We start from the raw sequence: 21,888 nt of genomic DNA on the forward strand, positions 1-21,888 counted from the left end.
GATAACATTTATTGATTTCCGTATATTGAACCATCCTTGCATCCCAGGGATGAATCCTACTTGATCATGGTGCACTATTTTTTTAATGTGTCTTTGTATCCGATTTGCCATTATTTTATTGAGGATTTTTGCATCTAGGTTCATCAGAGATATTGGTCTGTAGTTTTCTTTCTTTGAGGTGTCTTTGTCTGGTTTCGGAATCAGGGTGATGTTTGCCTCATAGAATGAGTTTGGAAGAGCTCCCTCTTTTTCTATTTCCTGGAATAACTTGAAAAGTATTGGTATTAATTCTTCTTTAAAGGTTTTGTAAAAACCTTTAATGAGGCAGAGTCTCCCTAAGTTCCTCATCCTGATCTTGAACTTGGAATCATGTCTCCCCTTCCAGGTTGCTGGGATTATAGGCAGGTGCCACAGCTTTGGGCTTTTACATCTTAATAAAATAGTTTATGTAAAAATTGTTTAGCTAGTGCTGGGGTTGTGGCTCAGATGTAGAGCACTTGCCTAGCATGTGTGAGGCACTGGGCTCGATCCTCAGCACTACATAAAAATAAAATGAAGGTATTGTGTTCACCTACAACTGAAAAATAAATGTTTTTTAAAAAATTGTTTAGCTAGCTATAGCTTCTTCAAAGTGAACATTAGGAAAAAACACGACTTCCAGAAGTTCTCCTGTGTTTAGCAGAGTCAGAAGAAAGTGTAGTTAATAAAGTAGCTTTGCAGCTATCCTTACAAAAGATGTAGTTCCAACCCAGGCATGGTGGCACATGCCTATAATCTAAGCATCTTTGAGGGCCCAAGGCAGGAGGATTGCAAGTTTGAGGCCAGCAGGGGCAATTTAGTGAGATCCTATGTCAAAATAAAAAATAAAATGGGGTGGGGATGTAGCATAGTGGTAGAACATTCCTGGGTTCAATATCCATACTGTCAAAAAAGAAGAGTAGTGCAAAAATAACAGTTCTTCAGGGTTTCATCCATAAGACTCCTTAGTTGTTGCAGTCATTAAAGTGAATGACACATTGTTTTCGTATTTATTTTCTGAAATCACATTCTGTTCTTAGATTGGCAGCAGAATTATGAAATGAATTTCACAAAATAGGGCTTTGAAATCAAAGGTTTTGTGCTTAATACTTGTACTTAACACTTGATCTTTGTCTATCTAGGAGACTCATTTAATTCTGGTATGCGTATTCTCATTTTACAGGAATAAAATTAAGTTAGATATAAGTGACATGTTTATATTAATATCACAAGTGCCAGAAGTAGGATTTAGCACACATCTATACGCTCCAAAAACCATGACTTTTCTAATAATGTCATCTTTTGCCATTTTTTATGTCTTCCTTATGTTTCTGAGTCTTGAGCTGGGATTTTAGTTTATGGGAGCACTGGGATTCAAATTTTGTATGATTATAAAATAATTGGATGCTTAAATTACACTGTGGAGGTATAAAGGATCATTGTTTTTGATGGAAAAATTAAACTGAAAAATCCTTGTTTTTTAATGTCCATTTTCTTTTTATCTTATTTATCTGCAGGTAAAGCTTGATCCTAGACCATGTAGTATGCTTTTTTGTAATGGGAGTATATCATGGTGATGGTATTTTCAACTTATTTAGTAAAATTTTCATAAACTAATAGTGTTTTTTTCCTACGGTGAAAAAAAGATCTATTTTTTTCCCTCTAAATTATTGTTTGGGTGCTGTGGATACATAAAACGATAGAGGTATAAAAATTAATAATTATTCAATATTTTACTAAACAGAATTGGGATAGTTCTAGAAAGCAGATTTTCTAATCTTTCTTTACCTCCTTTATTCGTCCCCAAAACTTTAGTCTAATTACATTCGTTAATATACTAACATTTTAGGGTATTTCTTTTTAGAGGAGATTAGAGGAAGCTATAGAGGTCTTTTAAAGTAAAGTAAAAGATCTGATTGCTCTGATTTTCCTTAAAAGTTTTAGGGGGAGAAATGGAAATCTATAGTTAATACTTGTGGCTTCTTAAATTGGTCAGTAAAAGTTGGATGCCTTCAGTTTTCATCACATTGTTTATTCTTGTACATACCAGACAAAGTATTTTTACTTTTGCTAAAATGTACATTTCTTTCTCTGCCACAACACCATGAATGGTAATGATTTTCTGGGGCACAGGAAGAAGTTTCTCTTTTGTGCATATTTATAATTCAATTTCACTTTTTGGATAAAAGCATTTTCAGAAAAATATGAAATACTTTGAAGCATAACAAAGGTTATGAAATAAACCAATACTAATTAGAACATTTTAAAAATACATTAAAGTAATTTTGGTAATTCTGTGTTATTAGAAGAGTGTCATGAAGCTGGGCGCAGTGGTGCACGCCTGTAATCCCAGCCATTTGGGAGGCTGAGACAGGAGAATTGCAAGTTTGAGGCCAGCCTCAGCAACTTGGCAAGACCCTGTCTTAAAATTAAAAAGAGAAGGGGGATTTATCTCAGTGGGAAAGTATCCCTGGATTAAATTCCTAGCACCCTCCTCACATATATATTTTCAAGAAGTCATGAAATTTTAGGAATTTGGATTTTAAGTTATACATTGTTTCTGTACTAAAAATATTTAGTATAGAAAAAGTGAAACTGGTGTGTGTGTGTGTGTGTGTGTGTGTGTGTGTGGTGAAAGAAGCTGAGGACCTTAAAGCAGATATTCTTAACACTGTTCCATCCAGTAAGCAAGTTTTAAAAAGATGGTTCCAAAACAGAAAAATTTACTCTTGAAATCTTAGGCAAGACTTTCTGTTATAAAAGTAGATGTATTATATCTGTTAAGTAAAAATAATGAATTTAACAAAACAAAATACATATATTGTATATATATTTTGTTTTGTTAAATTTGTATTTTAGGTTTAAATTGAGAGAAGGGAAGGACTTTATATATTAGGAATATGGAATAAAAACAGTAAGATATTAGGATAAAAGCATAAGTGGAGGTACCATTTATAGGCAGGTAGGTACTTGGGAATATTAATGTGAATTCCATTGAACAGAACCGAAGTTCCCTGAAGGTTTAAAATCTTAACTACATTTAACTACAGATGAATAGGTTTATCACTTTGGACTTGACATATGTAGAGTTAGCAAATATAAATAAGTTGTCTGCTATTTTTCTCTAATAACTTTCCCATAAAGTCAACAAGCCATTTGTTCTATTGTTCAAAGTGGTGTTATTTCATTAAGAATATTGAAGTTAATATTTCTTACTTTCCTTGTTTTAAATACTCTTAAACTGGCTAATTACGTCCTAGAAAAGGACGGTTTATTTTTCTAGAGTAGATAAATCTATGAAAGAGGGGCTTTAAGTTTTTTATAGGTAATATTTTAAAATAGGCCTTTTCCTTGTTGACGTAACTAACATTTATTTTCTGTTTATTTTTAAGACGAGCAAAAATCAAATTAAAGTAGATCTTGTAGATGAGAATTTTACAGAATTAAGAGGAGAAATAGCAGGACCTCCAGACACACCATATGAAGGCAAGTACTTTTTTCTGTATCAAAATATTGTGCGTATTAGAACTTGTCTGAAACATTAAATCAGAATTAATTTTGAGCATCTATAAACTACATAGAAGGTAACTACATTTGGCTTAGTATATACAGCAATTTTTAAAATGATAAATTTAGACACTTAATCCAGACTGACTTTTCTTACTGAATTTTTTCTTTCCCCAAAAGAGATTTAGCACAGCTAATTTACAGGTTGTGCAGGTTAGAATTTTTAAAACATAATAGAATGTTAAGCCTCTTTCTTATATAGTCTGTAGACTCTCAAGTTACCCTTCATATGGTATTTATAACAAACCTTGCCTTAAATTTCTGACTAACTTTGTTTTTGCTTTTTAAAGCTCCTCTCCCATTTGTCATATGGCATTTCATTCACTCATATATCTTCATATTGGTTGTAGTTCATGTATTTAATTTTCTTATTTAGGAAAGTTTTGAGTGATCATTTTTAGATTTATAGAAAAGAAAGTAGATAGCTTTACTTAGTTTATGGTCACAAATTAAGTCTGTATCTCCTTTACTGTAGACCACAGAATTGAGGGTAAGATATATAAAGAGAAGCTTTAGCATTTTAATTCTCGTTAGGCAAATCTTCATGAATTAATATTATAAATTTGGATTAAGTAGCATAACCACGGTTCTTGGAATCTAGGTATTCAGATATTTGTTTAGTAGAAAGCATGTAACAATATGTGGTAGCTCTTTAGAAGCATTACATGTATGCATACTCATATGTTTGGTTCTTAACTCTACTTACCTCATAAGATTTGTTATCACTTTTTTATAGATAAACTTAAGCTCAGAGAAGTTAATTAACTTATCTAAGATTTGATATGAAGAAGAGGCACAGCTGGGATTTGAGGCTTAATAGCCTTTTACTTCAAAGTTATATTTTTAATAACTTGCTACTTTGGAGTGAATCAGGATTGATACTGGAAGAGGGGTAATTATGATTATTCTGAATATGGTGGTTCTATAATTTGGTAATGAATAGTTAACCCCCCAAATTGAGAAAAGTCTAATATTCTTGAATATTTTTGTCCTTATTCAAAAATTTAAAGACTCTAGTATGTCTTTTTGAGGGGTGGGTGTGATACTGGTGATTGAACCCTGGAGTGCTTTACCAGTGAGCTATATCCTGAGATTGATTGATTGATCAATTTGGGGTTAGGTTTTTGCTAAGTTGCCACGGCTGGTCTCTGATTTGGAATCCTCCTGCCTCAGCCTCCTGAGTTGCTGTGATTACAGGCATGTGTCACTGAACACTGCTTATTTAGTCCTTTTGATAGTAAACATAGAAGAGACCTTTAGTTATATCTTACAAAAAATTAACTGTCTTAATTGCAAATGCTCGTTTATACTTGCTGCTTCTTGAAGGCAGGCATAATAGTTCTTGAATTGTATAGATGCTTTATTTTTTTATTTATACTGGGAATTTAACCCAGAATCACTTTATCACAGCTGTATTCTATTCCTTTTTATTTTTTATTTTGAGAAGACAGGGTCTTGCTAAGTTGTAGAGGCTAGCCTCAAACTTGGAATCTCCTGCCTCATCCTTCTGAGTTGCTGGAATGACAGGCATGTCCCACCACTCCTGACTAAATGTTCTTTTTGGGATTTGTTTTTTTTTTTTTTAAAGAGAGAGTGAGAGACAAAGAGAGAGAGATTTTTTTTTTTTTTTTTTTTAAGAGAGAGTGATAGAGGGAGAGGGAGGGAGGGAGAGAGAGAGGGGGAGAGAGAGAGAGAGGGAGAGAGAGAATTTTTCAATATTTATTTTTTAGTTATCGGCGGACACAACATCGTTGTTTGTATGTGGTGCTGAGGATCGAACCCGGGCCGCTCGCACGCCAGACGAGCGCGCTACCGCTTGAGCCACATCCCCAGCCCCGAGAGAGAATTTTTTAATCTTTAGTTTTTAGTTTTCGGCGGGCACAACATCTTTGTTTGTATGTGGTGCTGAGGATCGAACCCGGGCCGCAGGCATGCTAGGCGAGCGGGCTACCACTTGAGCCACATCCCCAGCCCCTTGGGATTTGTTTTGTTTTGTTTTTTGAAGGCAGTAAGGCAACAGTATTATTCTAGAGTTCTTCCAGCAAATTTTTGTAACAGACAAGATACTTCCTGAGCTTAATTGTTAGATGAGGAAAATTTCTTACCTTCTTAGCAACTCTTAATAGGTAAGTGATTTTTAAAAAATATATATAATATTTTTTAGTTTTAGGTGGACACAATATAAATTTTACATTTATGTGGTGATGAGGATCAAACCCAGTGCCTCATGCATGTTAGGCGAGGGCTCTACCATGGAGCCACCATCGCAGTCCCAGTGATTTTTTTTTTTTTAAATTGGATAAAGCACACTTTTTTGTATTTCTATTTAGTTAAAAATGTTTGGTAACTAAGTATTTAATCCTGCTTCTGCTTTTAAATAAGACAGTCTTTTGATAAGATTAGGTTTAATATGTTTTTTGGATATTTGAGTTATACTATCTCATTCTGTTCTTTTTGTCATAAGTATTGAGAGTATTGAGAAATGTAAGAAAAATGTTTAAATAATGTTTCTTGCAGGGTTCTTACTTTTTTGTTGTTTTTTTTTAGGCTTTTTATTTTTCTTTTTTCTTCTTTTGGTGTTACTGGGGAATCCAACCTATTGATGCTTTACTACTGTGCTAAAACCCCAGCCCCTTTTATTTTTTATTTTGAGACAGTCTCACTAAGAGTTAGAGACTGACCTCGAACATGCAATCCTCCTGTCTCAGCCTTCCGAGTTGGCAGGATTATAGGTGTGCCCCACTGTGCCCGGCTAGTTGTTTGGTTTTTATTTGATGATGGGCATTGAACCCAGGGCCTCTCACATGCCAGGCAAGTGCTCTGTCACTGAGCTATACCCCCAGCCTCTATGTGTTTTTTAATTTTGGTTTAAATTAAAAAGCAAAAGCAGAAGTTTACATGTAGAATGTTAGACATTTTTTTAATCTATTAGGTAATGAGGAAGTCATTTTATATGGTATTTTAAAATAATCAGATTGAGAAGTAGAATACCCATTGAAAAATTGCTGTGATGTGTGTTTATTAAACTCAGTTTTTTTTTTTTTTTTTTTAGTTTTCTTCTTTTGACTAATAAAATAACTTAGTGGTAAAGGAACAATTTACTTTCTTCCTAAAAGTTCTTTTTAGTTTCTAGATTATTGTTGATTGGCCAAAAATTCTCATCCCTTTTCAACCACAACCATTTTTTAAAAATTGATTTAAAATTTAATTTATGAATTTTTAATGTTAAAAGCTCTTCTTAAAGCAGGGAGTAGTAGCTTATATTTTCTGTAGGCCCAGCTACTCGGGAAGCTGAGGCAGGAGGATTGCTTGAGGCCCAGGGGTTCAAGGCTAGTCTGGGCAATTAAAAGAATCCTGCATTGTGGGGGCGGGGGGGGGGGCTATTCTTCAGGAGGTAACTATTTAAAATGAATGCTGTTTTTGTTTTTATGCCTATGTGTTTTCCTGCACTGAGGATTAAACACCCAGGGTTTTATGCATGCTAGGCAAGTGTTCTGCATCCATGATCTCCTTTCCAACCCCTCCCCCTGCCTTTTCCTTTTTTTTCTTCTGAGAATGGGTTTCAGTATGTTGGCCCAGGCTGGCCTTAAATTTGTTATCCTCCTATCTCACTCTCCCAACTAGCTGGGATTACATCTGGTATATACAGTGTGTTTTGTAAAAATTCCCTTATATGTATCAACCTGATTAAATACAATCTGTGACATTTTTGGTCAATGATGGACTATGGATTTGAACAGTGGTCTGTTAAAATTACATTGCCTAGTGACATTGTAACTGTCCTGGTATATTCTTTTTGCACAGTGATGAGATCACCTAATGATGCTTCTCAGAACACATCCTGTTAAACGACACATGAATGGTATTATGGTTAATGCTGTAGTGATTATATGTTATAATTTTTCAGGTAATAATGCAAGACAGAACATACTCTTGATCTTTTAGGCAGAAGGCCGAGAAACATATAAGACAACATGAAACATGGAGTAGAAATAAAAATATCTCTGGGCTCCCACACTGCTCATAAGAGATTGTTTTGGACATTCAAGAAATAATGACTTTGTATAAAGGATGGTAATCTGAAATTTAATCAGGAAAAATAAATAGATTTGTAGGAAGAAAAAAGAAGAGCCTATTGTAATGTTCAAGCTAAATTTAATCTTGTATATTTGAAGCTAGTATTTATAATTCTGAAAGTTATTTCAGTATTCACAAAATTTTCTATTACCCTTCTGTTACCTGTCTCCCCCCCCCCCTTTTCTTTTCATTTCTTTATTCTTTACTGCTATCATGTGTTTTGTGATTCAGGCATCTGGTTCTTTTCATGTATTTAATAGATGGGATTCTATTGAAAAGAATTCTAAGAGAAGAATTGGAACTCAAAAAGTGCTTAAGGAAAAGGGTACCGAGTGAAATGCTCTTTTCCCCAGATCCAAAATCATCCATTTATAACAATGGAGGAGGTGTGAATGTGAGAGAATGTAGGAAATAACTGGGGAAAGTTTCCTGCTTGACTTTTTTTTTTTTTTTATTAGTTGTTGAATTTTTTTTTTTTTTTTAACTTATTTGTATGTGGTGCTAAGAATCCAACCTAGGGCGTAACACATGCTAGGCAAGTGCTCTACCGCTGAGCCACAACCCCAGCCCCTTGACTTTTTTAAGAGCTGAGCATATAGAATTTTGATGTTAATAATGCCTGCCCCCATCGGTTTAATCACCTAGTGACTAGTCTTTATCTACTCCATCCCTTGAAAACTATGAAGCAAAATACCATAATTTTATATGTGTTTCAGTAACACAGTTTTATTTGCTGTTTTCTAATAATATTCTATGTCAATAGGTCATAAAGTCTTAGAATCGGAAAGTTAGACATAGGATTCAAGACTTATTCCATGAGAATTTCCTGAGAGAAAGTTATCATTTCTTTGAATGCCCTAATTATGAGAAATTAGAAATACTTTTTAAAATATCTGTTTAGTGACTGGTTTCTTAAGACAACTCCAAAAGAAAAAATGTTGTCTTCTGTTTATATACAGCATTACTGGTTAGAACAGCTTCTTTATAAATTTGCATTTTATATATCCATTTAAAGGAAGAGAATAGTATCTTGTCTTCTTGGATGTCTTATTTTAAAATATTATTTATTTATTTAAAATATTTTATATTTAAAAAATTAACAAAAATATTAGCATTTAATTTAGGTCACAAGATAAAAGATTGGGAATTTTTTTTTTAATTCAAGAGAACCAGTTAGATATAGATTTTTGAGTTTATGGCCTAATCTATATTCTTTGTCTCTGTACATCTATTCTTTTGTATCTCCTTGCCTTCATTCTTTTTTTTTTTTCCTTCCACAACCTCCACCCACCCCACCCCCAGTGTTATTAGTGACTCTTGTTGACTAGAGGCAACAAAATGAAATTGTTTTCATGAAATATTTGGTATTGGGTTGTCTGTGGATTTAATTTATTCATGTATGTCTAGTCCTATTCCTCACTGATAAACGAATTGCTGATATGAAAATGGGTCTTATGGATGCTTTAAATAAGTATTAAATAAAAAACTGGTGCTTTTGATTATTTCCTTTTTGGATTTCCACTTTAAAATTAATTTGCAGTTGAATATAAAATAATGAATGTTTTAAAAAGTTTTGTTAGTATACTTGGTTTACATATTTGAGTTGAACAGCATTGTTAACTTTATTTTCCCAATTTTTTAGGAGGAAGATATCAACTAGAGATAAAAATACCAGAAACATATCCATTCAATCCCCCTAAGGTATAGTAAACCTATTTTTATGCATGAACTTTTGAAATATTTTTTATACTTGGCTCTACTAATGTATGTTTTAGTGCTTATTAAAGTTACCACTTTATGAGTTGTTTGCTGTGTTTAAGATTTCAGGCCATGGCAAGTGGCTTGCTTCTGAAATTAGAATAAAAAGCAGGCTTATTCAAAAGCAGCCAGTAGTGGCTTTACATTGGAATAGGGTGTGCATCTGATAATGACTCAGATACTGGGTCTGCAAAAACTTGCAGTGTTCCCAGATATGAGAGAGGTTTTTACTTTGCTCAAAGAAGCAAGTGTTTTAGGGAATAATGTATTCTTCATTCTTTCAGTAATTATTTGAATATATGTACCAAGGAATATAGCAATAAGGCTTGCACTTCTGCATGGTAATGGGAAGGGGGAATTTATTTATTTTTTATTTTTTTTTATTGGTTGTTCAAAACATTATAAAGCTCTTGACATATCATATTTCATACATTTGATTCAAGTGGATTATGAACTCCCATTTTTACCCCGTATACAGATTGCAGAATCACATCGGTTACACATCCACGTTTTTACATATTGCCATACTAGTGACTGTTGTATTCTGCTATCTTTCCTATCCTCTACTATCTCCCCCTCCTCTCCCCTCCCATCTTCTCTCTCTACCCCATCTACTGTAATTCATTTCTCTCCCTTGATTTTTTTTTCCCTTTCCCCTCACATCCTCTTATATGTAATTTTGTATAACAATGAGGGTCTCCTTCCATTTCCATGCAATTTCCCTTTTCTCTCCGGGAAGGGTGAATTTAGATCAGCTACCAGAATGGGATATCTCTGTTGCTTGATGTACATTTATTTTTTGACATGCTCCCTCCCCCCCCTTTTTTTTTTTTTTTTTTTTGGAGAGAGAGAGAGAGGCGAGAGAGAGAATTTTTTTTTTTTTTAATATTTATTTAGTTAGTTATCGGCAGACACAACATCTTTGTTGGTATGTGGTGCTGAGGATCGAACCCGGGCCGCACGCATGCCAGGCGAGCGCGCTACCGCTTGAGCCACATCCCCAGCCCTCCCCTTTTTTTTTAATTGTGGCAAAATGTTCATGACATAAAATTTGCCATTTTAACCTTTTTTAGGTGTGTTGGTTTTTTGTTTTGTATTGTATTGGTACTTGGGATTGAGTCCAGGGGCACGTTACCCTTTACCACTGAGCTATACCTCCAGGGTTTGTTGTTTTTTTTTTTTAATATTTATTTTTTAGGTGTAGATGGACACAAAACAGTGCCTTTATTTTTATGTGGTGCTAAGGCTTGAACCCGGGTCCTGCCGGTGAGTGCTAGGCGAGTGAGTGCTCTACCGCTGAGCCACAATCCCAGACCCCGGTTCTTTTTTTTTTTTTTTTTTTTTTTAATATTTATTTTTAGTTCTCGGTGGACACAACATCTTTGTTGGTATGTGGTGCTGAGGATCGAACCCGGGCCGCACGCATGCCAGGCGAGCGCACTACCGCTTGAGCCACATCCCCAGCCCCTCTTTTTTTTTTTTTTTTTAAGATTTTATTTTATTTTTTTAGTTGTAGTTGGACACATACCTTTATTTTATTCACTTATTTTTATGTGATGTTGAGGCTTGAACCCAGGGCATCTCACGTGCTAGGTGAGCACTCTGTCCCTGAGCCACAACCCAGCCACCACCACCCCACTAACCCCCGCCCGTTCTTTTTATTTGGACATGGGGACAAAATGAAAAAGTTACTGAGGGTCTTGTTAAGTTGCTGAGGTAGATTTAATATCCTCCTGTCTCAGTCTCCTTAGTCACCGGGATACTAGGATTATAGGTGTGCCTCACTGCGTCTGGCTTTTAGATGTATTGCTCAGCAGCATTAAATATATTTTTGTGCAGTTGTCATTACCATTCATCTCCAGAACTTTTTTGTGTTTTTGTAGTACTGAGGATTGAACCTATAGCCTTGAGCATGCTGGGTAAATGCTCTACCACTGAACTACATTCCTAGCTTTTTTCAAATTTATGCTTTGAGACAGGGTTTCACTAAATTGCCCAGTCTGTCCTTGAACTTGTGGTCCTCCTGCCTCAGCCTCCCAGTATCTGGGATTATAGATAGCCTCTTGAGAAATTCAGATATAGGCTACAGGTGTGTGCTACCCATTCCTGGATTTTAATTCATTCGTTTTTTTGTTTTTTTTTTTTAATAATTTTTAATTTTACATGGACACAATATCTTTATTTTGTTTATTTATTTTTATGTGGTGCTGAGGATCGAACCCAGTGCCTCACATGTGTGAGGCAAGCACTCTGCCACTAAGCCACAACCCCAGCCCTAATTCATTCGTTTTAAAAAACAGAAATAAGATGGAAGAAAGAAAAGTGCTGTAGATGGACTGCTCTCAACCATTATACTTAAAATGACAGGTAAAACTGTCACTTATGGTCTGGGTCAGTGGTAAAGTGCTAGCCTATCATGAGTGAGGCTCTGGATTTGATTCTCAGCACCACATAAAAATAAATAAAGGCATTCTGTCCACCTACAACTACAAAAATAAATAAATAAAGGTTAAATTGTTTAAAAAATCACTGGACTCTCCTTCCATGATCCTGGGAAGAACGAGTAAGGACACAATCTCTGAAAGTATGAGTGTGGTTCTTCCCAAACAGTCAGTCAACAGTTAGTTGAACAGTAAGGGTTCAATCTTACCTCGATTTCACTGGCTTTATGATTTTAGGCAAGTTATCTAATTTCTGTGTACTTCAGTTTCTCATTTGTTTTAAAATCCTCTCCTGGGATTATAAAAATGAAAGGAGTTAACACATGTAAAGTACTTTTCAGTAATTCTATAAAACATGTTTTCCCATCTTAGTATCTTTCAAATAAGAATCCATATTTCAGTGGATTAGCATATCATCATTTAATTGGAAGAAATTTTTGTCTTCTGTGAAGGCACTGAAAGTAATGTTTTCTTGAATAACAATAAAAAAATTGATGTTGCCTGAGATTTAGTAAAATAGAATACTTAGAAAAGTGCCTCTCGCAGAGCAAATACTTGGTAAATATTAGCTAGAATTAGCCAGTAAGTCACAACTAGTTATTATTTCTTTATTGCTTTGCTGGGGATTGAATGTAGGGTCTTACACATGTCAGGGAAGTGCTGTACCACTGAGCTGCATCCCTAGCCTCATAACTGTTCATATAATAAAGAATGGCTCGGTGCAGTGGCACATGCCTGTAATCCCAACAGCTCAGGAGGCTGAGGCAGGATGATCACAAGTTCAAAGCCAGCCTTAGCAACTTAATGAGGACTTAACCAACTTATCAAGACCCTGTCTCAAAATAAAATAATTAAATAAAAAAGGATGGGATGAGTCTCAGTGGTTGAGCACTTCTGGGTTCAATCTCTAATACCAAAAAAAAATAAATAAATAAATAAACAAAAAACCAAACAAAGAGTGAAGGGTTGATAAATGCTCCAGCATGGATGAACCTTGAAAACATGCTAAATGAAAGAAACAGACAACAGATTCTCTACATTAGGTTATCATTTAATGAAATATCAGAAAAGGCAAATCATTATGGACAAAAAGTAGATTGTTAGTTTTTAGAAATGGGGTAGGTTAGAGAGTAATGAATAGTATAGGCTGATAGTTACAGGATTTCTTTTTCTTTTTTTTTTTTTTTTTTTTCTTGGTATCAGAGATTGAACTCAGGGGCACTTAACCACTGAGCCACATCCCCAGCCCTTTTTTGTATTTTATTAGAGACATGGCATAAATATGCCATATTTTAGAGACAGGGTCTAACTAAGTTGCTAAGGGTTCACCATTGCTGAGGCTGTCTTTGAGCTCGTGATCCTCCTGCCTCTGCCTCTGCCTCCAGAGCCTCTGCCAGACATGCACCACTGTGCCGGCTAGGATTTCTTTTTGAGGTGATAAAATTTTCAAAAATTAGACTCTTATTGATGGCTAGGCAACTTGGAATATACTAAGAATTATGACATTTTGTACTTTTCTTTCTTTTCTTCCTTCCTCCCCTCCCCTCCCCCCTTGGTGATTGATCTCAGGGCCTCGTAAATACTAGGCCAGTGCTCTACCATTGAGCTATACCCCTGGCTTAGTGAAATTGTGCACTTTAGGTGGGTCAGTTATGTCTCAATAAAGGTGTTTCTTTAGGGTCTGTACCAACTCCAAAGTAATTGCATAGTTCTGGCTCTGTTTTAGCACTTTGAGATATGACCTTCCCTCTTGATCTGCAGTTTTCCTTTTTTTCAGTTATTCATGGTCAATCAGGATCTGAAAACATTAAGTGGAAAATTCCAGAAATAAATATTTCCTCAGTTTTAAATTATTTATGATAATAAATTGGTTTTCTTTAGCTATTGTTAAGTAAATTAAACTTTATCATAAGTATGTATGTATAGGAATAAAACCCAGCATATATAGGGTTTAATACTGTCTGTAGTGTGGGGCATACATTGGTAATCTTGGCACCTATTCCTCATGGATAAGGTGAGTGTTACTATATTGTTCAGCTAAGATTTGAGAAGATATTAAAAACTTTTGTTTATTTATCTTTTTTTCTGGGTGGGACTAGTAATGGGGTTTTAACCTTGGGCACTCTACCAATGAGTGACATCACAGCAGTCCTTTGTATTTTTTATTTTGAGACATGGTCTTGCTAAATTGCAGAGGCTGGCCTTGGATTTGGGATCCTCCTGCCTCAGCCTTTCCAGGCTCTAGGATTACACGTGTAACAACCAATCTTGTTTATTTTAATATGCACATAGCATATTTTCTGTTTATTATTCTCCAATAAATCCTTGACCAGAAGAGCAAAAGTTTACTTCCAGATAGAGAAGATATGTCTTTGAATTATCTGAAAATAGTGAAGGAATTCGATTAATTGTTTGTATACAACCAAGGTTTTCTCAATTGTACTGTATGTAATTAATGAGAAAAACCATTAAATTTTACAGTTATTTCAGTGATTTGTTCTTTTATTAGAAACTAGGCGTGGATTTTCTTTTTCCTTGATTTTATAAGCATACTTTTATATGTGAAATGGAGTATTAAGTACTAATGTTGGTAATATTTAACGAGCATTTCCTTCCATGCATGTATGTTGAAAATAAGCATTTTATTTTGTATAACAAGTGAATTAAAACTGGTTTAATAATATAATATCCTTCAGTTTCAATCTTGAAACCGGAAATTCCTGATGGAAATGAACTCCTGTCCCGTAAGAAGTAGGAACTGAAATGTTTGTGGAACTGAAAAGTGTGTGAAATGTAGGTTGTGTTCCATAGGAAGAGCAATGATGATTAGCCAGTATAGATAATTGAGAATAGTCTCGATTTTATTATCTTCTGTGCACATGGTGTTCAGATGTGGTTTTTATATTGTTTTGTTTTTGTGGTCTTTGCATGCTCCCTAAAGCTAATGAGTATTCTAAAGCTCCAGATAGTTTGAAAATTAATTTCGTATGGGAAAATAAGGAGACATGAATTGCTATTAGAAAATATCCTAGTACTATAAACTGTTCCTTAACCTGTTTTGTAATCAAAGGCAATTTTGACTCAAATAGGTCATGATAGGTGTCATTGTACTATTACTTATACTACAGCCCAGCCACGTTCCTTTGGTTCTGTGCTTTTCTTAATATAGGTTAGGAATGATAGGACTATGGTCATAAGTGGTGGTATACATGGGTATAAGCTGGATATTCAACAATAGGACAGTATTCAGGGATGCATGGGGTACTAATTCGTAACATTAAGGCCTGAGAAAGGAAGAGGAAGAATTAAAAAAACCTAAGAAGGGAGATAGTTAATGGTGAAGAACAGTAAGGGGAAAAAAGTTAAGGGCTAAAGAGCATTATATCACACAAAAAATGCTTATGTATGTACTGGTGGATAATGGTGTGTACTCTGATTTCTTTCTTTGTTTGCGCCTTTCTGCCTCTGGGAATCAAATCTTTTTTTTTTTTCGTTAAAAAAAGAGTTTTTTCCTTTTTATTTTTGCAACATCATTCCATACAAAAGCAATGAAAACACAACAGTTTAACAAGTTTACAATTGAATATCTGTACGCATTATCATTTACAGTAATTTTACACTGTCAATTAACTGATTATAAAAAACATTATAAGTCGCTCTGTTGCCGTAACTGTCTCATCAGTTAAGACCTACCTAGTGCTATTTACAAGTACCCAATCAGAGACTTTAACTTACATAATGGGAATCAAATCTACAGGCATCACCATGCAAGTACTCTACCAATGAGCTACAACCCCAGCCAAGGGAGAATGATTTCTTTCTGAAATTCAAAATTATTTGTTTTGAACTGTAGATAGTACAACAATATAAAAAGTAGCTTAATAATTACCTTAGTCCTGATATTTGCTTGATTCTGCATGTGCATCTTCAGAGAATTATATATAGGAAACTCTTCTTTAATAAGCAAGATGAGCATGACAGTGTATCCTAGTAATACCAGCTCCTTGGGTGACTGAGGAAGGAGGATTGCAAGTTCAAGGCCACCTTGGGCAACTCAGAAACCCTGTTTTAAATTTAAAAAAAATTTTTTTTTTTTTTTAAAGAGAGAGTGAGAGAGAGAGAGAATTTTTTTTTAATATTTATTTTTTAGTTCTCGGCGGACACAACATCTTTGTTGGTATGTGGTGCTGAGGATCGAACCCGGGCCGCACGCATGCCAGGCGAGCGCGCTACCGCTTGAGCCACATCCCCAGCCCCAGAAACCCTGTTTTAAATAAAAAAGATGAGCAATAATTAGTTCAGTGGTAGAGTGCTTGCTTAACATGCATGAGGCCTTGAGCTCAATCCTCAGCACTAAAAATAAGTAAATAAATAGGAGTAAGTTCACACATCCTCAGATCACTTTTCTAAACTATAAACTTTGTGATATTTTCTCTCTTTTTTTTTAAGATGATGTTGTTTACGTCTTCCCCCCCATGTTTCTTATATTTTCAGTAGTAATTTAAAATTCTGTTTTCCAATTGTTAAAATATTATTGAACCATTTTGTTTTAAAGTTACAGAGTGCTGGAATTTCTTTCCTTCCTTCCTTTCTTTTTAAATATTTTTTAGTTGTTGATGTACCTTTACTTTTTATTTACTTATATTTGGTGCTGAGGATCAAATCCGGTGCCTCATACATGTGCTAGGCAAGTGCTCTACTACTGAGCCACAACCCCAGCCCCTGGGGTTTCTTTATTGAAGTTAAAGGCAGTGGTTATTTTCTACCTGTATACATTGAATTCAATTAATGGTAAATATTAAGATGTAAATTTTGTAGTTACAAAGAGATGTTTCCTGTACATAAGCCCTGTATTTATTGTCTTATTTGACCTGGACTGTATTTCAGGTATTATTTATTTTTGAAATAGGTTTGCCAAAATATTTAAATTCATATTCCAGTGTGAGGCACTTTGAGATACTGGGGATGGTTTAGGAAGCAGGATGGATGTATTCTTTTTAGGGAAGACCAGACAAGTAAGGCAGAATTATAGAAGTTTGGTGATTTCTGATGCAAGAAAATACAGCGTGTTTTGAGAATAGGTTGGGAAGAAGTGATATGGAAACTGAAACTTGAAGGATGAGGAGTGTTATAGTAAGCTTTTTTGCTGCTATGAGCAAAAAGACCTAACAACAAAAATTTTACAGGGGGAAAATTTGTTTGGGGGGGCTCAAGCTTTAAAAAGTCTCAGTCCATAGATGGTGAAGTCCATTGCTCTGGGAGGGAAGGGAGTCAGAACATCATGGAGAAAAGAGTGTGATGGAGAAAGTGGCTCAGGAGATTACACCAAGAAGCAGAGAGAGAAAGAGAGATACAGCTCCTCTCAACAAGGACAAAGTATATACACCAAAAGCATGTCCCCAATAGCTCTGCCTCCTCTCGCCACACCCTTTCAGCCTATAGTTACCATCTAATCCCTACCAGAGGATTAATGCAGTGATTAGGTGAAGGCTCTCATAACCCAGTCATTCACCTCTAAATTTCATTGCATAATGGACGCATGAACTTTTGGGGATACCTAATATCTAAACTATAACAAGGAGTTATCTAGTGGCAAAGGCTGAAGAGAGATGTTACTGAGAAAATGAATATTCGTGAAGGCCCAGAGGCAAATTACCAATTTGAGTTTCTCTACCTAGAGAGTGGATATGGGGTGGAGGTGAAATTGGAATTTAAGGACTAGGTGAGGAGTGTGGAATTAAGATAGGTACATGGTGTAATCCCAGGGACACACAAAGCTGAGGCAGGAGTATCTCAAGTTCAACGCCAACCTGGGCAATTTAGCGAGAACCTATCTTTTACCAAAAAAAAAAAAAAAAATGCAGGTTGGGGGCTGCTGGGAATGTATCTCAGAGATAGAGTGCCCCTGGATTCAATTTCTAGTATTGCCTCCCTAGTATTGTGGTCTTACATAAAATAAATGAGAGGTCATTAAAGGGCCTGATAGGGACACAAAATCATATTTTTTAAAGGGGTACACTGCATTCAGTGTGGAAAATGTATTAGAGGGAACAAAAGAGAATAAAATCAAGATACTCTAGATACTCTAGTAATCCACCTGAAAAATGGTAGTCTTTTTTTTTTTTTTTTTTTTTTTTTTTGAGAGAGTGAGAAAGGAGAGAGAGAGAGAATTTTTAATATTTATTTTTTAGTTCTCGGCGGACACAACATCTTTGTTGGTATGTGGTGCTGAGGATCGAACCCGGGCCGCACGCATGCCAGGCGAGCGTGCTACCGCTTGAGCCACATCCCCAGCCCTGATAGTCTCCTTTGAGGAGATGGTTTTGTGTGAATGGAGAGAAGTAGGTATCATTGAAAAAAGCATCTATTTTAAGAATAGAAAAAGAGCAAACATGTTCTAAATGAAGACGTGGAAAATGTACATTAGTTTTAGGGGTTTTGAATTTACTAATAACTTAAAGTGCTTTTTCAGATTGAATATGACTTAGTGAATGAGTAGGAGGTGAGGAAGTAGAGACATAGGACAGACAAATCAAATCACAAAAAGAAGTGGAAACTACTTAGCTTCTTATCAGAAATAGATTTGTAGCATATTAGTGAAGAGTTAATTTTTGACAAGTATTTAGAACATTAGTAGGCACATACTAATTAACCTGTTACTTAATTTAGATTAATTGGTCATTCTAATAATAGCCAGGTGTGAGGTGGCTTACACCTGTATTCCCTGAGGTAATATAATTTGAAGATCACAAATTCAAGTCCAGCAAGATACTGTCTCAAAAAAATAAAAAGTAATGGGGAGGGCTGGGGCTCAGCGGTAGCGCAGTTGCCTGGCATGTGTGAGGCACTAGGTTCGAGTGTCGGCACCACAAATAAATAAATAGATAGATATAGATAGATAAGGTCTATCAACAACTTAAAAATATTTTAAAAAAAAGTAGTGGAGATATACCTCTGGTAGTGTGCTCCTGAGTTCAGTCCCCAGCACTGGGGGAAAAAAAAAACAAGCCAAGCTTGGTGGTGTACACCTATGATTTTTGCATCTCAGGGACGTTGAGGCAGGAGGATGTTGAGTTCAAAGCCAGCTTCAGCAATTCATTGAGGCCCTAAGCACATTGGTGACCCTGTTTCTCTAAATAAGATATAAAAAAGGGCTCGGTTTGTGGCTCAGTGGTTAAGCACCCAAGGTTCAATCCCTGGTATGAAAAGAACCAAACAAAAAAGCAAAGGATTGAGCCAGGCGCTATGGTGCATGCCTAAAATAAAATCCCAGCTGCTCTGGAGGCAGAGGCAGGTTCAAAGCCAACCTCAGCAATGGTGAGGCACTAAGCAACTCAGTGAGACCCTGTCTCTAAATAAAATACAAAGAAGGGCTGGGGATGTGGCTCAGTGGTTCATTACCCCTGAGTTTAATCTCAGTTACCCACCCCTAATGGGGGGGAAAAAAAAGAAATAATAACAATGGTGATGGTTTTCCAAAAGCATGTAAATAAGAGCTGATGCAATAGATTTTATTTCTTCAAGTCTAATCTTTATGCCTGATAAATAGTATTAAGTTTTATTAAAAAGTCTAAAAAGAACTTGTTAGTGACTGTATTTAGCTTACAGAATGTTTAGTCTTCTGCACTTGTCTCTTTACTTTGGCCAAATGATGTAATAACAGTATTACATCATTATCCTGACGCTTAATCTGATTTTTTTTTTTTTTTTGTAGTTCTTTTTAAACTTTTATGTGTTTTATTTCTGTTACTTGAAAACTTAAGTGTGCTTTATGTTCTAGGTCCGGTTTATCACTAAAATATGGCATCCTAATATTAGTTCCGTCACAGGGGCTATTTGTTTGGATATCCTGAAAGATCAATGGTAAGAGATTTTTCAATTCATTTTCTCTCCTCTCATAGAAATAACCAAGACTACAAGAATGTTAAATATGTAATTGCCACAAAACATAAGCTTATGTTATATTTTATGTTATTGGGGCAATAATTTTATAATCTCTTAAATACATAATTGAAAAAGGGTTATAATTAAGACCACAACCTGTATTTATTAATGTCAGGTGCTAGTTGTACATTTTTAAAAGTCTTGGATTTCATTGTGATTTTGGTAAATTTGATTATTTGTTGTCTCAGGAAGATATTTTCTAAGAGACTAAAAGTAAAATAAGTATTGAAATAATCTTTCTCTTGGAATATAAGCAACAAAACTTTAAAAAGTGTGTTAATTGAGCAGGTTCCAAGAAATACCTCTATAGGTGACATTTTAAAAAAAAATTTAAGTTGTAGGTGAACATGATATTTATTTATTTACTTACTTGTTTGTTTGTTTATATATATGTGGTGCTGAAGATTGAACCCAGTTCCTCAATCATGCTAGGCAGCACTCTTCCACTGATCCACAACCCCAGCCCCTGTAGGTGATTTTTAATTTGTCACACACTTTTTTCACTAGATTTGTCTGATTTGATATTACTAGCACAGTGTTTTAAGGGTTCCTACTCAGAGCTGGACACTAGGTGCATACCTGTAACCAGCTACTTGGGAGGCTGAGGCAGGAGGATCTCAAGTTTGAGGCTGATGCAATTTTGCAAGACCCTATCTCAAAAGAGGATAATTAAGAGCTAGGGATATAACTCAGTGATAGATTACCCCTGGGTTCAATCCCTAGTACTGAATAAAAAGAAAGTTACTGGTATATAGCTACCAGGTTCAAGTCCTGATTCTTCAATATGAAAACCCATGTGGTTGTGAGCAAATTAGTTAAAGTCTGTATGCTTTTTTTTCCTTATAAGTAAAGTTAATACCCACTTAATAGTGCTGAGTTGGTTTGTGTAATTCTCTTAGAATAGAGCATGGAATATTCTTTTTTTTTTTTAATTCTACTTTGTATATATGACAGCAAAATTAATTATGACTCATATTACACATATAGAGCACAATTAGCACAATTTTTCATATCACTGGTTGTATACATTATATATTAATACCATTCATGTCTTCATACATGTATCTTAGGGTAATGATGTCCATCTCATTCCACCATCTTTTTTACCCCTTTGCTCCCTTCTTTCCCCTCCCTCCCCTTTCTAGAGTTTGTCTAATCTTCCCATAGCATGGTATATTCTAACAGTGATAAATGATGGTTGTGGTGTAGGCATAAGACAGGTGTTATTTATTCAGGACATGATTTTATAAACGGAAAAAACTAAGTCAAGAGGTATAAAGTGACACTGAAGTGGGAGAAAAAAAATTAGAAATGATTGAACATTTTATGACCTTTTTCTCCAGTTTTACTCTTTTGCAAGAGAAGGAATAATAAAAGAAAATAGAATACATGGAGCCAAGATGTGTATTTAATGGGCCCATCCTGGTTACTTAATCTTTGAAAATTATATATAGGCACTGAAAATTTCAAGCTGTGTGTTTCATTCCTTAAGAAAGGAAAAGAATGAAACCTGAAGAAGGTGAATCAGAAATAACAACACTTAAGTGTATGGATACTTTGATTTATTTAATAACTTGCATGAACAGACTATAAATTTGCTGATTTGGTTTGTCTTTTCATTCTAATAGTATATCTGAGTAAATCCTATCCCTTAGTAAACCATCTCTTGGGATCTACTTTCTTGTTCCTTATAGAATAGACAAACCTTAATCTTCTCTGATGGTCATCTTTCTCCCTTCATTTCCACCTTTATTGAGATAAAATTGACATTCCACAGAAATCTACTTTTAAATGCCAATGTTTGAACCTAAGAATATTTGTAATTTTTGCCAATTTATTGAACCTTGTAGTTTTTAGTGTTTCTGTTCTTTCCAAGACCGCCTTATTATATTCTATGATTCAGTGATACGAGTGAATATCTGCAGTATTAGAGATGTACTGTTTTTTTACTTTGCTTCTAGGACACCCGTCTTTCTTTTCTTCCTTTCCTATGGCTGTTCCCAGAGTCTTTAGACTTACCTCCTGGATCTTTGGGTATTAGAATGCCTCAGAGATAAGTCTTATATCTCTGTTCTTTTCATCT

The 21,888-nt window shown here is 35.1% G+C and overlaps 1 protein-coding gene across 1 annotated transcript in view; it reads left to right on the forward strand.

Annotated features, from left to right (window-relative positions):
* UBE2K (ubiquitin conjugating enzyme E2 K) overlaps positions 1-21,888 on the forward strand; it is a 72,824-nt gene that overhangs the window by 30,632 nt on the left and 20,304 nt on the right. The window contains exons 2-4 of the mRNA XM_081302955.1: positions 3,411-3,504; positions 9,305-9,363; positions 19,642-19,724. Of these exons, the coding sequence (XP_081159081.1) occupies positions 3,411-3,504; positions 9,305-9,363; positions 19,642-19,724 (236 nt within the window). The remainder of the gene's footprint in view (positions 1-3,410; positions 3,505-9,304; positions 9,364-19,641; positions 19,725-21,888) is intronic.

The sequence above is a fragment of the Spermophilus citellus genome (genome assembly GCF_964194105.1).
Source record: "Spermophilus citellus genome assembly, chromosome: 8".
NCBI lineage: Eukaryota > Metazoa > Chordata > Mammalia > Rodentia > Sciuridae > Spermophilus > Spermophilus citellus.